At 34.3% G+C, this 15,755-nt stretch overlaps 1 protein-coding gene across 1 annotated transcript; it reads right to left on the bottom strand.

Moving 5' to 3' along the window:
• Positions 1-3,379: 3,379 nt before the first annotated feature.
• LOC123662158 (phospholipase A1 4-like) lies at positions 3,380-15,219 on the bottom strand. Its single transcript, XM_045597042.1, has 4 exons — positions 15,166-15,219; positions 13,976-14,095; positions 13,402-13,480; positions 3,380-4,425 (listed from the first exon to the last, which is right to left on the bottom strand). The coding sequence occupies exons 1-4, from the start codon at positions 15,217-15,219 to the stop codon at positions 3,527-3,529; spliced, it is 1,152 nt and encodes a 383-aa protein (XP_045452998.1). The 3' UTR covers positions 3,380-3,526.
• Positions 15,220-15,755: the final 536 nt, after the last annotated feature.

The raw sequence follows: 15,755 nt of genomic DNA, 5'->3' as shown, positions 1-15,755 counted from the left end.
TTTATGATCTCATTACAGCAAATAACCTTTGTAATTTTTAAGCTGTAAAGTCATATTGTTCAGTTTAAAGTAAGGTATGTTTATGAATGAAATTCTAATACTGGATTTTCTAATTTCTTAGTAACTTTTGTTATGCGTTCTATTATTTATTTATTTATTTATTATAGACATGAGTTCACGCCATTTTTGGCGCGAACTTGTGGAGGCCTATGTCCAGCAGTGCAATAGGCTGAAGTGATGATGATGATGATATTTATATATTATTTCTTAAAACATAAAAATTTCAACTATTTAAGCTGTGCTGTACTCTTATTCTTAACATATAATGAATTTTAGAGCTGGCTATAACATACTACTATTTATAGACACATCTAAGGCTACCTAATAAAAAAATTCTTTAACCTGTTTTTATTAGTTTTGTTCCCGCTGTTACTCTGGCCGCTCACCTCTGGTCGGCGGGACTCCGCCTATGATCTCGCACCATTAATCTGCCGTCCTGTCCTTTACACGCTGTATTTAAACTTATTCAGTACATAAGCCACCAACAATATCATACATTCTCGTCTCTATGACACAGGTAATAAGGACGAAGTATAGCATCTGTTGTTGCCGAAATAATATTCACGAAAATGTAATTCATCTTCTTGTAACAGGAGCCCAGTTATAATAAATTTAATGTTAACTGGCTTTTGGAAAGGTATACGATTATTTTTGTAAATGTGAGTGCGTATACTTTAAAAACCAACTCCGCTGGAGAGCAAATTACTCCAATTGATACAATGATGACAATAATTCTAGAAGAAAAAAACGGATAAAACTCACGTTACGGCTCATAGGAGTAACGTAGCATCAATAAATGTCGACTAGCTTAATAAATATCGAACTATAGTAGCTGACAATAAATATTAACCATTGGACTTTAAAATGATAGCTTTGGCATTTTAAAGATAATAGGTAAAAATTAAATTTGAACTATTACTGTTTATTATTTAAGAGTTAATGTGTAAACCAAGTCTGAATAAAGGCTCTTTTTATTTTTATTTATTTATACTGTCACTTCAGCCTATCGCAGTCCACCGCTGGACATAAGTGTTGGAGCGCCTATCAGTTTTGAGAAGCAATACTCAATCTTGTAATTTTGTATGCGTTTGTAAATTTTTAATTTTTTTATATTTTATATTGTTTTGTTCGAGACGGTTCTTCATTATTAAAAAGACATCATCCATAACTGCAGCAAATTATTTTGACTCTCTCTTCTACTAATCCTTCATAGGCATACATGGGCGTGTTGCCCATAGTCACCACGCGGGCAGGCGGGTTAGCGACCGGAGGACTGTCTTTGTCGCACCGAGTAATAAAAAACCATACAGTAACTGTATGGTTTTTTATTACTTTACAAAGAATTTACGAAGACATAAATTGAAACTTTTTAACAACAATATCGTAAGTATCACCTTAAAATAATTGTAGTTAGTTTTTTCAACGCCATCTAGTAGATACGACGAGAACTAAATAAAGAGGTAATCATTTTTAGGAATCACGGATTATTTCTTTATTTTGTAAGTGATGGCAAAAGAACTCTTAAACAAATTGGTTATTTTTTATAACATAATAAGATTATTTATAAAATATATTTATATAAATAAGGAAGAAATCGCCCTTTTAGCGATAAGACCGCCTTTGTACATCTTCCTCTAATTATACTACTTTGTATCTTACTATTATTATTATTATTATTTATAAATGTGAATTTATTGTAAACGGAGCATTTTTATGTGAATCGGACAAATTTATATAGCAAAGAATAAAAAGTGTAACAAAATAATAATTAACTAAAGATTTGAAATAAAAAAAATTATTTACAGTCAAATTTTTTATTTCTATTTTCAAATGAAACATGATGAGAACTTATACACAATTCGTAAATATTCACAAACCATATTTTGTATCACAGTTGAAACTAAAGTACAATTAATATTATTTAAATTAAGTTATAATAATTAAGATTTAACAGTTGTCATGGCAAAAATACAACAGGTTACAGTGACAGTAAGTATTTTTTTTTTGTTTATATTTTGTCTGTTTTACCATTACATTGGAGAGAGGAGAAATTAAGGTTTCGGCAATTTTTTTTAATTTTAAAGGTTGAAAATAAAATACCTACCTACAACTGCATATCTTAAAACTTGGTATGATAACAACAAAATCTCTCTCTCTCACTGCAGTCTATCGCAGTCCACAGCTGCACAAAGACCCCCCGAGTTCGCGCCAAGCATCCTAAATCCCCATCCAGCCTCCAACAAGATCATCATTACATTTTAATTATATGCACCCAGTAGGTCATCAAACGTTATATGTGGCACAATGTTTCTAAAAACTCTAAAAGGTTCTTTTACTTTCACAGTTCTAGTCCAAAAATTTATAAATACAATTTAATGAGTAGTTTTGATTAACAATGCCTTGTCAGTGATGAAATCACAAAACAAAAGAGCTGGATAAGTCATTCCATGGACGGAGTAATATATTAGCTGCGATCGCTACGTTTAGCAAATATCATAATTGTTCCATCATTTTGACCTTGAGATTTAAGTTTCCGTGCAGAATTTGATCCCACTGAGAAACGTTCAATACAATTTTCATTATGAGACTACTAAAAGAATATTAAAAGAAAAAAGTGTGTGTGTGTCAGCTCCGAAACAGGACTGAAGTTTGCTCCTTCAGATCGACTCTCAAAATAGGCACAAAAAGGCTAACTAGTCTATAAGAAAAAGATTAATAACTTGTAACATGGTAAATAAATGTATTAAATAACGCTATCTATCGGTCAAGTCGTGTTATTAGAAAACGTCGTAACGCCATATCGATAGATGGCGTTAACAACAACGTAAAGAGGTCATTCGTTCAATATATTTTACTCCTCACATTTTTTTTATACCGGGGCCTTATATGAAAATCGATTCGAAAACTTATATAAATTCACGTGTAATCACGCGAATCGTCTAGTGACTGAATAAAGACAAAAACGTTATATGATTGCAAATTAGCACATTTTTGTACGAACGTGACCTACGTATAAATAACAATCTCACAGCTATAAAAGTCACGATTCAACCGTTAATCGATCGATTAATTTTAAAAATACATGTCGAGGAAACCTTTCTAGTACATTGCAACGGTAACTCTTTCCTTTGTAATTTTTTAACAGATTGGATACAAGCGAGAAGTTTTAATTCAAACCACATATACTTGCTACCCTTCCTAAGCTATGCACAAAAACGTTAAGTTCAGTAGTAAACTTATATTGTGCCTACACTGCTGTTTCTATTTGACAATTCGACACAATACAACAATAATACTATTATATAATAAAAATTAATGATGATATAAAATACTTTTAATTCTTATTTTTATCTAAAAATTCTTTGAAAAACTTAAGCTGGTATCACTAAAAAAGAGAGTTAAGAACTTAAATAATTACTAAAAAGTAAACAGTTTATTTATTTTTATTCACTAAATATAACTCCTGTTAGCTAGTCCACCAAGTTTTTATATCAAAAGGATTGAACACATTTATCCTCCGACTTATTTCCTGCGACTTGTACAAGAACATGCCACGCAAATCTACGTTACATCCATATCCTACTAAAGTATCGTTTCCACTACATCGATCGCTGCTCAGTTCATTCCAACTCTTGCATTTTCTCCCAACCAGCGCTCGCTCATTCATCACAGAGGCGGAGAAGAGCCTCCAAGCCTGAGCGTGGTCACATTCCAAACTAACCGCTTTTTCTCTACACTCAGGTTGAGGAGCTGACACACCATTCACGTAAACATCAGTATGACCAATAGGCTGCTCCAGTCCCAACACTCCAGCACTGGTGTGTATCACATGAACGAACTTCGCATCTCGCTTGTCAAGTCTATATTTTGAGGTTTGGGTGAAACATGGTCTGGCTGGATCAAGGGCGGTTATCTTCCCTATTTTCCGGTTTAGACGATTCTGCACGAACTTTCCGACCATTCCAGAAACATGGGCACCTAAACTAAAGCCAATTAAGTGCACGGATGACAGCGGGTATCTATCGTTGTAGAGGTTTTTTAAGAATTTGTAAACCTTTTGGGAGACGCCTTTAATACGTGAAGCAGATGAAATATATCCTCGACAGAAAACCACTCGCGTGTCCAGGATTAAGAATAAAGAGTTCTTATTTAAGAGCGCTTTCGCCAGAGTTTGTGAAGACTCGTCAGTTGGCGTATTCCACCAGCCTGGGATGTAGAAGATGAGAGTTTGAGGCATTCTGTAGCGGAGAATAACGTGAGCCTTACTCAATTTGTAAGTTCTCTTGCCCTCTCGCGAGTACTCCATTATCTCTAAATCGGGAATGGAAGGCCAGTTGAATAGCATCTCCAGAGGCAAGGCATCACCTGTAAACAAACAAAAACAATATGAGATTGATTGAGTTAGGTTATAATTCAAACCTTATCTTTAACTATGTTTAATGACAAGATTCGACGGCTATTGCGGATTATTATTGACGACGAATACGAATTTACTAGTGACACAATTTACTAACGCTTTAGAACCTGATTTAGCTCAAAACCGTCTCTTGCAATATAATGAAACAACTTTTACGGATTTTATCGCGGATTACTAAGTTTTTTAAAGGTCCGATGTTTCGGATACTTTACGGAAACCATGGTGATATTGGTTCATTTTTATCTGTGTTACCATAACCTTTGTGTGATGCAGCAAATTTGTTAGTTGATATGATCTTACATCATCAATGATTCTGTCTCCATTTCTTAGATATAGTGGGAATTAGGGTATGGTGGGGCTGGCATGTCTGTGTAGACAAAAGTCCCTCAAAAAGAAAAGAATAAAAAGAAACGGAAACCATGGTCACGGGAGGACTCTCTCGTCTCTTTCAGGGCAAAAAAAAGAAAGTTCTGTGGAGGACGTATCACGATTCCGTCTAAAACAGGCCTCTTTCTCCACGTAGGGGCACGATGGCAGCTTAATCTACTACGCTGCTCCACTGCGGTTGATTAATGTTCTTATACAATGACCCATAGTATAATATTTGGTACCACACAATCTTCCTACCAGATATGCCCACAAAATTTTATTAAAATCGGTCGAGCCGTTTCGGAGGAGTTCAATGTTTAACACCATGACACGAGAATTTTATATATTTACTAGCTGACCCCGCAAACGTTGTTTTGCCATATATATTATTAACCTTCTCAACCCCCCCCTCTATAACTTAGGGGTATGAAAAATAGATGTTGTTCGATTCTCAGACCTACCGATATGCACACAAATTTCATGAGAATCGTTCAAACCGTTTCGGAGGAGTTTAACTACAAACACCGCGACACAAGAATTTTATATTATATTAGATTTATTTAGCACGTACGTTATTACATATTCGAAATAACACGAATAAAAATAACATTATTATAATCCAAAAAAAAGCAGTCTCATCACTAATCACCTTCCTTGATATACTTTCTAACGCAAATGTTATTCAGCGTAATCAAACATAACGAACTATTCCGCTTCAAAATACTCGAATGGAAATACCGACCTGGAGTTACCGGTCTATATTCAGGTAATAACTACAGTAATAATATTTTGTTGACATAGTCGACATTACAGAACAGTCGAGTAAGGAGTATCAGCTAGTAATGGGAGATAAATGAAATACTTTAATGTCTTGAAGTTATAAAACTGTGGAAGATAGGTATTTTTATAGTGGCAGGGCGAGGGTATATGGCGCGGAAACTACCGCGCAGTGATAAAACTTTTAGCTTTTTATTCGATGTTTTCTTTTATGTTTTATGTAATAAAACACTAGATACGAGTAAAAAAACAAATAGTACGCCATTCCTACTCAAATGTACTGTAAAACTTCGTTCCAATTATGAATTGAACTAAATAGCCTGTAAATGTTATATTGCTAACCTCCGTATAAAAAACGTGTTTGAACGTTATTCCGTGACGTGGCTTCAAAAGCAAATAACGAATTTTAAATTTTCGTCTGTATGTCTGTCTTTATCTTGACCAAGCATCACGAGGAAAGTAATTAATGGATTTATTGAAACGTAATAAAACTTTACGTGAGATTAGGGTTGCCAGATGCCCGGAAAATCCGGGATTGCCCCGGAATTACGTGTCTTGTCCCGTGTCCAGGAATTATAGTTGATTGTCCCGGATTTCGAATACTACTAGTTTTATAGCGATTTACTAAAAATATTGTCAAGTATATATAGCAATTATGTATATTTTTCAACCGACCGAATTCGTTATCCTTGAATTGTCCCGGAAATATCACGCTTGAATCTGGCAACCCTACGTGAGATCATACTACAAGCTAGGATACATTATTTTCATATTTATTCAGTACGGGTCCCTTGAAAGAGAGAATGATAGTCGTGTCGTATTGTATCCGCGAACGAAGTAGGCTCAGTTTTTATCTAATAACCTCAAAATCTACTAACTTTAAAGTCATACGCACGTAAATATTTTCAGCGCTGCTAATACATAACTAAACCATTTCATGCTTGTGTAACTCTGATATAAGCGTGTTTTATAATCATTATCAAAGCATCGAATGTAAATTGACTCCAGTCACGGTGATGCAGTATTTAAACTGAACATAGCTAATGAAATATTCATGCATTTTTAAAACTTAACACAAAAACATAAATCTACTGGCGATACTTATTTATCTTTTATATCTATACTAGCTTTGCCCTGCAGTTTTACCCGTGTTTATTTTAGAAAAAAAAATGTGCTAAAATATTATATACAGCTACTCTATAGCAGGTGTGTCAAACTAAATTTTGCAAAGGGCCATAATATATTAAATTCAGAAAGTGTAGGCGGGCCAGAATCAAATTAAAAAAATATGTAGTGAGCGCATTTTAAAACTTCCGTAGAGGGATCGATTGAAGTCATGATTCTTCTTTCTATGACGCATTGCGATCGCGGGCCGTATCTTTGACATCCCTGCTACGCCTCGGTAAATGGACTATTCAATGCTAAAAGAATTTTGAATTCGAACTAGCAGATCCTGACATTTACGTGTTCAAACAAACGAAGTCTTCAGGCTTATTAATCATTACATAGTATAAAACAAGTCGCTTCCCGCTTTGTACGAAAAGGATTTCGATGCGGTTTTCTTTTGTAAATAGAGTGATTCCAGGAGAAAATTTATATGTATAATACATTCATAATATAGTAGAGGAACACTGATAGTTTTACTTTAAGCAACCGTGCGAAGCCGGGGCGAGTCGCTAGTATTTATTATTATTTAAAGATTATAGATTATATATTAGTTAATATATATAAAATAAGATTTAATACTATATTTTTATAAAGATGTAATTTTATTTTTATTTTACACGTTAGCTTTCTGACAAAGAGGCGGGCGTAGTTGTCACAGCTCCTCATTCCTGGGCTAATTTAAAGTTTTACTAAGGACGTCGGTATATCAATATTTTCAAACGACTTCAAAAAAAAGGATCAGGTATTTTTAACCGACTTCAAAAAAAGGAGGAGGTTACTCAATTCAACCGTATATGTTTTTTTTATGTATGTTCGGGGATAACTCCGTCGTTGATGGACCGATTTCGATAATTCTTTTTTTGTTGGAAAGGAGATATCCCTAGTTTGGTACCATGATAAGGAAACTAGGATCTGATGATGGGATCCCAGAGAAATCGAGGGAAACTCTCGAAAATCCGCATAACTTTTTAGTGGGTGCACCGATTTTGATGATTTTTAATTTAATCGAAAGCCAGAAATGTTTATCATGTGGTCATATTTAAATTTCATCGATATCTGATTACAACTTTTGGAGTAATCTTTGATAATGCGTATTTACTTGACTATTTTTTCGTTTACCTACGTTGTATTACTTGTCGATATAATTGAAGTCGGTTTTTCTTAGTTTGCCTGCAAACACAATTATTTATATATATCACTATATAAAACACATACATACAAATATATAAAATTATATATTTGTATATATGTGTTTATGTGTGTATTTATGTACCTATATGTATATGTGTTTAAGTAAATATATTCAAACGTTTGACACAATACCATCTCCTCTGCCCCTAGGTTGCCTGGAAGAAATCGCCTTTCAACGATAAGGCCGCCCTTTGTAACTTATGATACTCTGTTAAAATCAATCTAATATGTATTATTTCTGTTTTGTGTACAATAAAGTGTATTGTTATGTTATGTTATGTTATCACATAATATCTTTCATACTGGATCCAACTTAAATTTAAAACGAGATCATACAAGTAATTTAATATATGTAAATGTACAGTACTTGTCGATATTAACTGAAGCTGATGTTTTTTCCTTTAAGAACAAACAATGTTATAAAGAGTTGTATATAAGATTTTAATTTAAAGTGATTATTATTACTGTGACGAAGTTAAGTTGTAGGTACCTCGAGAATAATATTTAAATGTTATCGTGGTCGGATTTAAAATGACAAATTCGTCGAATAGTTCTCGAGAAACAACAGCAATAATATACCGATTAATTTTATATACTCTTCAAGTACCATCAATATGTACAGTCACGTCACGGATGTTGAAAAAATTACTATAGATGGATTAGTACGTGTAGACACATAGATATTATGTTCGTGTTGTGAATCAAGAGTACATAGAGCTTCTACTTGGCTCAAATCCTACCTAAGTATATTATATACTTATGAAATATTTTGCAAGGATGGGTATGTGTTACTCTTTTAGGCTACTGAACTGTCTGTCATGAAACTTGAAAACATATAGCTGGATCTAGCATTACAAATAGGCTATTTTGATCCCGACATACCCACGGAATTGGAAAACCGCTGGAACAACTGGTAATAAGTTTTTTTTTGTACATACTAAGCACGCATCGACTTTTTTGCTTCAGCCTGTAATATCCCACTACTGGGCATAGGCCTCTTTCCCCATGTAGGAGAAGGATCAGAGCTTAATCCACCGCGCTGCTTCAATGCAGGTTGGCGGATATATTCCCTACTATGAGTAACGATCGCTATCAGGTGTACATGATAACAACCGGGACCGACGGCTTAACGTGCTCTCCAAGGCACGGTGGGGAGACCCACAAGGACTGCACAAACACCCACTCCCTTTTTTATATCTTAACCACTCGACTTTTTCATATTATAATAATACATTTATCAATCTACATAACACACAGACTCCACCGTTCTAGTATAGTGGTGCGTGTAGGCGCCTAAACCCTAACGGTTCAATTCCCGCTCGGGATGGCTATTGTTTTTGTACAAATATTTCTTTTTGGTTAGGATGTCTATCCTTGTGGGTCTCCCCACCTTGCCTCGAAGAGTACGTTAAGTGATAACGACTGTTATAAAACATATAGTAGGGAATATATCCGCCAATCCGTAATGAAGCAGCGTGGTGGACTAAACTTCAATCCTTCTTCTACTTGGAGAAAGATGCCTATTCCCAGCAGTGGGATATTACAGGCTGAACCGTGATCGATTGACACTGTGGTATTGTTCGCAGTATGGATGTGGTCTACGGAGCTTCAGCCATTTTGAATCCCAGCGTGTTCCGATGGTTGAAATTCGTCGAGTCTTGTGGCGAGACAATCCGTAACAACACTTGAAAACAGCTTAGACATGGTGAAGTGTAGTAGTTATAATCCTACGCTACGTATCTTTTATAAATAACTGTAATCATTATTATAGAGAGAGCAGTAATGAATCATCCTTGGAACAAGTAAGATGTGTTTAATTACATAACAACTTCCCTACATGGCGACCCTGCCAGGATTCGAACCTGGAATCTTCTGATCTCAGCTTCAGCTTTCAGCTTCTCTTCGGCTCAGAAGTGAAGAATTCTCACAGAATATTAAAACGAATGTTATGTTCGTGTTATGGCGTGCGGGCGCGGGTGACGCAAAAACAAGTAATCTGTAGTGAACCTTACAACACCACAGTACTGCTACTGTGCCATCATTGTACGGTTTTTGTTTTTTTATACGACTAAGCCGGCAACCAAGCCTACGGTCCATCTGATGGTAAGTGCTTACCGTAGCCTATAGACGCCTGCAACACCGGAAGTATCGCAAATTGCTTGTTCTACTATAACCCAACTTGAGGCAGCTTCAGCTCTGCCAACCTTACTCACCACAGGAACACAGCACTGCTTGACAGCACTATTATTTATCTGTGATCTTCTGTAAGGTCGAGGTACTTCCCCAGTCGGGCTGCTCCAGAGTTTGAGTAGGATATCTCCTACCCTTAAAAACAATAACGCATATGGTATGGATTTTTTTATGTTTTTAATATAAGAGTTTTAATTAAGAACAATTACGTAAATAAAAAATAACGGTCTACACTCCCTGCGGTCACCAACCCGCCTGCCCAGCGTGGTGACTATGGGCAAACACATGAGTTCACGCCATTTTTGGCTCGTGGTATGTGGCTGTATTAGGCTGAAGTGATGATGATTGATGGTTCAAACTCAATATATCCTAGTAGGATTTTCACCTGTGTCGGGGTTACGGAAACGTATACAATAAGCACAAACGCCCAGACCACGGCAATAATGTTATATTTTTAACATTTCTAGAATTTAAAGTTCGTCTGCTCATTATCATAAATGTTAAAAAAACATAAACCTGACCGCCCACACGCACTGCTAAGATAAATGGCATCTACGAATTATTAAAATCGATTAACGGCCAGTTTCGATTCTCTATCTTCATTTGAATTTGCTTACTAGATAATCAGAGATAGATAGATGACTAAAAATGGCCATACAGCATTAAGCCTACAGATTTAAGCTTCTAAATATACATTCATCTATACATATAAATAAAATTGAAGTGTCTGTCTATGATTTCAAAATAGCTGTGTTCTTTCAAGTGCAAAGTAACTAAGTTTTCGTAAGATATTTACACGATACCAAAACACAAACGAACGACTGTATTTTTTTATGTATCAGTACTTATGACTGGGTGGACCGATTTCGCTGATTTTTTTTTAAATGTATAGGTGGTGTGTAGTTCATTTATAGTTAACTGAGATCTGAGAAGGACTTTTCGAGTAATATCTAATAATGCGTATTTACTTGACTATTTTTTCATCGACCTATGTTGCATTATACCGTATAACTTTTCATCCGGATTTACAGGTTTTATGATTCTTATTTTAATCGAAAGCTAATGTCTTTGATGATTTTGATGATTTATTTAAATAATTTTTTGGTCTACTTATGGTGTATTACTGGTTAATGAAGTCGGTTTTTTATCGTTTGCAAGCAAACGCATCCATGTTAATTTGAAGTTATTTTAGAACAAAACTTTTTAAATTAGCTTTCAATGATCATACATACATAAATTTTACTATTTAATTGTATTAATATGTAAGAGATAATTATATTTTAATGCGTGACAAAGTTTTTTATTTCCTCAATTAGGTAAACAACAGCACATAACAACAACAATGGTAATTTATTTATATAGGTAAATAAGATTGTATCCTAGTGTTATGACATCAGGAAGTTAAAGAAATAATTGATGTTTTGAATCGTTTGTTCTTCATACTTACCGAGATGTTAAATAAAAATGAATTGTCTATTAAATCAGATTTATAAACCGTTTCGTTCGTTGATATACCTTCTCGTAAGATTTCTTGAGATATTTTATACAAAAAATAAATTAAAATGTATTGAAATAATGATATAAAATAATTAAACACAAATCCATTGTATAACACTATACAATAATAGTTGTGTTTGCTCGCAAACGAAAAAAACCGGCTTCAATTACAAGCGAGATGTATTACAATGTAAGTAGACGAAAAAAATTAACAAACGCAATAGCCGTCACTGCGATTTTCGAGGGTTTCCCTCGATTTCTCCGGGATCCCATCATCAGATCCTGGTTTCCTTATCATGATATCACACTTGGGATATCTCTTTTCCGACAAAAAAAGAATTATCAAAATCGGTTCATAAGCGACGAAGTTATCCCCGAACATATATAAATATATATACGGTCGAATTGAGTAACCTCCTCCTTTTTTGAAGTCGGTTACAAATAGAATAAAATTAAAACAATTCTATGAAACATCAAAAATAATTAAATAATAAAAAAAAACTACAATTTCAACAAAATTCAATATTATATAGCTCTTGAAAGCTCAAACAAAACACAAAAGATAAGAATCTTTACCCACACTGTTATTACATAAGTCCCACAACACACATTGTATACGAATACAACTTAATGTTCTCTCGACTTTGAACTCGCGACCTCCGATAGAGATCCACGTGTTACAAGCACTGCTCGTACACAGCCTTGCTGTTCGTCTCGCTACGTATCAGAACCGGCCAAGTGCAAGCTATTGTGCAAGTGTTCCGTACGAGCCGTTATTATGTATAAACACTAATTATTGCATGTATTATTTATGTTAGTACATAAGTATTATTATATATTTTTTCTGTGTCTTCAATATTTGAAGCCTTTAAGATCTCTTGTAGATTTTTAAAAGTTAGTTTGAAAGGTAAATTAAATTAATAGTAAAAAAGTCGTGTTTCGAACATAATAAAAAACAGATGAATTTATTTCGTGCATCTGTGACAGTAGTTTCGTTCCATTAAAAGCTATCAAACTAAGGTCCTCCCGTGACCACGGTTGCTGTAAAGTATCCGAAACGTCGGGCATGTTAAAAACCTAATAAACCGCGATGAAATAAAAATAAAAGTTGTTTCATTATAATTAGTGAAATTCGCGTAAATATTAGAAAACAATATATCAAATTAAAATTGATCTAATAGGTATATGAAATTCTCGTGTCGAGATGTTTGTAGTTAAACTCCTCCGAAACTGCTTGTCCGAATCTCATGAAATTTTGTACGCATATCGGATAGGTCTGAGCATCGAACAACGTCTATTTTTTATACCCCTAAGTTATAGGGGGGGAGATAAACGGGGTTAAAAAATATATAGCAAAACAACGTTTGCGGGGTCAGCTAGTAAATCTATAAAAAATAATCAAATCATAAATCAATGAAATCAAAATCTCTCTATTCAAGTAGGCTTCAAATTCGCTTTTGGTCATTTTACAAATTAAAATTATATTTCTATTTAATAAATGAATTATTCTTGTAAAGCTGCCACTAAATTAGAATAGAGATTCTGACGACAAGAGTCGACAAAAAACTCACCAGTTACTGTCTTTGTCAAATAAAAATAGTAATAACTTTCTTTACATTTTAATAACTTCGTAATAGAATTATTCATTTCAAAATAGAATATAATTACAATATTATAATTTCACATTAAAAAAAGTAATTAAAAATGGCATTAGAAATACCAAAATCACCTACATGTAGCTGACGCAGCCCGGATCAGCTGATCCAGCCCATTATTGACACACGATCGCCGACACCCCTGACAGCAGAACGGCTGCAGATATCACCCTCATCACTATTTCGTTCATCACTCATAATATTCATTTATAGTAAAATAAAAAAATCACTGTTTTAATAAAACTACACAGTAATTGTTCAAATTAATACATACTTAAATTAATTTAATGTTCATAATTTCACCACTAATTAATTTTCCTTTAGTATTTATATATTTATGTCGTTTATATCTAGATAAAATAAAATAAATATATTAATAATTCACTTCAATTCGTATACACAGTAAAATAATTTCATTTAATATTTAATTATTTGAATAATCTTCAAATTGAAATTCGAAATATTAATCTCAATAATTCACTTAAATTTGCATTTAAATTTATTTCAAAATATGAATCTCGAAAATTCACTTCATATTTTATTTCACTTTTATTTCAAACACGTAATATTAAATACCGCATTAAGCGAAGCTACCGTCCGTATGGCACGTAGTGTTGCGTGTGGTGCCACAGGCAGTCAGTGGTCGCGTCACCACGGAACCGCAATCTACTAAACGTATTGCCTTGATCTTGAGTATCAAATGTGGACCAATAACCTCAATAGCTACCGTTACTATCGATGGAATTCGAGATAGTATTGACTGAGCTTGATTCTAAGGATTAATTGCTTATGATTATAAGATCTTTTTTAATATTTAAGTTATAAAACGTTGTTTATTGTTGAAGGTGTAAAGAACTAACATCGTGTATATATTAGAATGAAACTAGAAAATATATTTAATTATTACATAGAAGTTATATTTATAATTAATTTTAAATGAGAGGTCTTAGTTCAACAATGCTGCTTGAGCCTGTAATATCCCACTACTGGGCTTGGGCCTCTTTCCCCATGTAGGAGAAGGATCAGAGCTTAATCTACAACGCTGCTCCAATGCGGGTTGGCGGATATATTCTTTACTATGAGTAACGATCGCTATCAGGTGTACATGATAACAACCGGGACCGACGACTTAACGTGCTCTCCGAGGCACGGTGGGGTGACCCACGAGGAGTGCACAAACACCCAAACCATGGCAAACACCTGTATGGGTAATACGAATGTTTGTCATGTGCTGGGATCGAACCGCAATCGCCAGCGCAGCAGGTACTATCCATGGCTGTGACCGTTGCGTCAACGAGACGTCAACAATAATAATGATAAATTAGCGTTTTAGTAGCCCACTAAAATATTTATAAATTTACACTTAAATAATACTAAGTTAATATTTACATTTTTTTTTTAAGCTAGGTCGGCAAACAAGCGTACGGCTCACCTGATGGTAAGCGATTACCGCAGCTTATAGACACCTGCAACACCAGAAGCATCGCAAGCGCGTTGCCGACCCAAACCCCAATCCCCCCAGGAGCTCTGGTCACCTTACTCTCCACAGGAACACAACACTTCTTGAAAGCAGTATTATTAAGCTGTGATCTTCGGGTAAGTAAGATATTTCCTGTTGTATCCTAACCTCAGTTAAATACATACACAAATAACAAATGACATACTTATATAAATAAATATATATTTCAGCTAGACGAAAATAAACAAACCCGCGATTCTAGAGCAATAAGCAGGATCACTGCTAACTGTGCCAATCATAACAAAAAAGAAATATTCTGGTTGTGAGGATTTGTAGTAACCTACTAATTTATGAATAACCAATACATTTAAATATCGACACACCTTTGCTAAATACCAAGAAAAATATTTATACAATGACACCGTTTTAACAACCATTTAAAAAATACATTTCTGTAGATCCGTTTTTAACCATCCTCAAAATTCTTCTTTTCTGGATTTAACTGTATTTTTAACCGACTTCCAAAAAGAAGGATGTTCTAAATTCGACTTATTTTGTTTAATGTCTCAGAACTCTTTACTGGGTCTCTGATTACTACTTTTTGAGTAATCTTTGATACCGCGTATTTACTTGCCAAGTTTGCGTAAACTTGTATTACTTGTTGATGTAATTGAAGTCGGCTTTTTTTCGTTTACGAGCAAACAGTATTCTTTTTAATTTGTTACCTCGTTAAGTTCTCCTTGGTGGACCGATATTGGTAATTTTTTTTTTATTCAAAAGCTTGTCGTATGCTCAAATTGAACTTTGACCGAGATTTGAGGAACAGTTTTTAAGCTATTTCTAATAATGTAGTGTACTTCTCGGTGGAAATTGAAGTTTTTTTTTTTTTGAAGAATTACAAATATCGCTCGTCTGTTATCCTGAAAAGTAAGGAGTCATTAGTTAACCGTTACATGCGCCGGTGCTTATCCAC

This window comes from Melitaea cinxia, chromosome 18 (assembly GCF_905220565.1).
Source record: "Melitaea cinxia chromosome 18, ilMelCinx1.1, whole genome shotgun sequence".
NCBI lineage: Eukaryota > Metazoa > Arthropoda > Insecta > Lepidoptera > Nymphalidae > Melitaea > Melitaea cinxia.
The sequence above is the reverse complement of the archived record's forward strand: the minus strand, read 5'-3'. Positions and strand labels throughout refer to the sequence as shown.

Excerpts from the sequence above, each read along its gene's own strand:
- LOC123662158 (XM_045597042.1), bottom strand. The coding sequence starts at position 15,219 with ATGGTTGTTAAAACGGTGTCATTGTATAAATATTTTTCTTGGTATTTA. Across the intron at positions 13,481-13,975 it reads TAGTAGATTGCGGTTCCGTG|CCGTTCTGCTGTCAGGGGTG; the intron begins GTGACGCGACCA and ends TGATATCTGCAG. Across the intron at positions 4,426-13,401 it reads CCGGGCTGCGTCAGCTACAT|GTGATGCCTTGCCTCTGGAG; the intron begins GTAGGTGATTTT and ends GTTTGTTTACAG.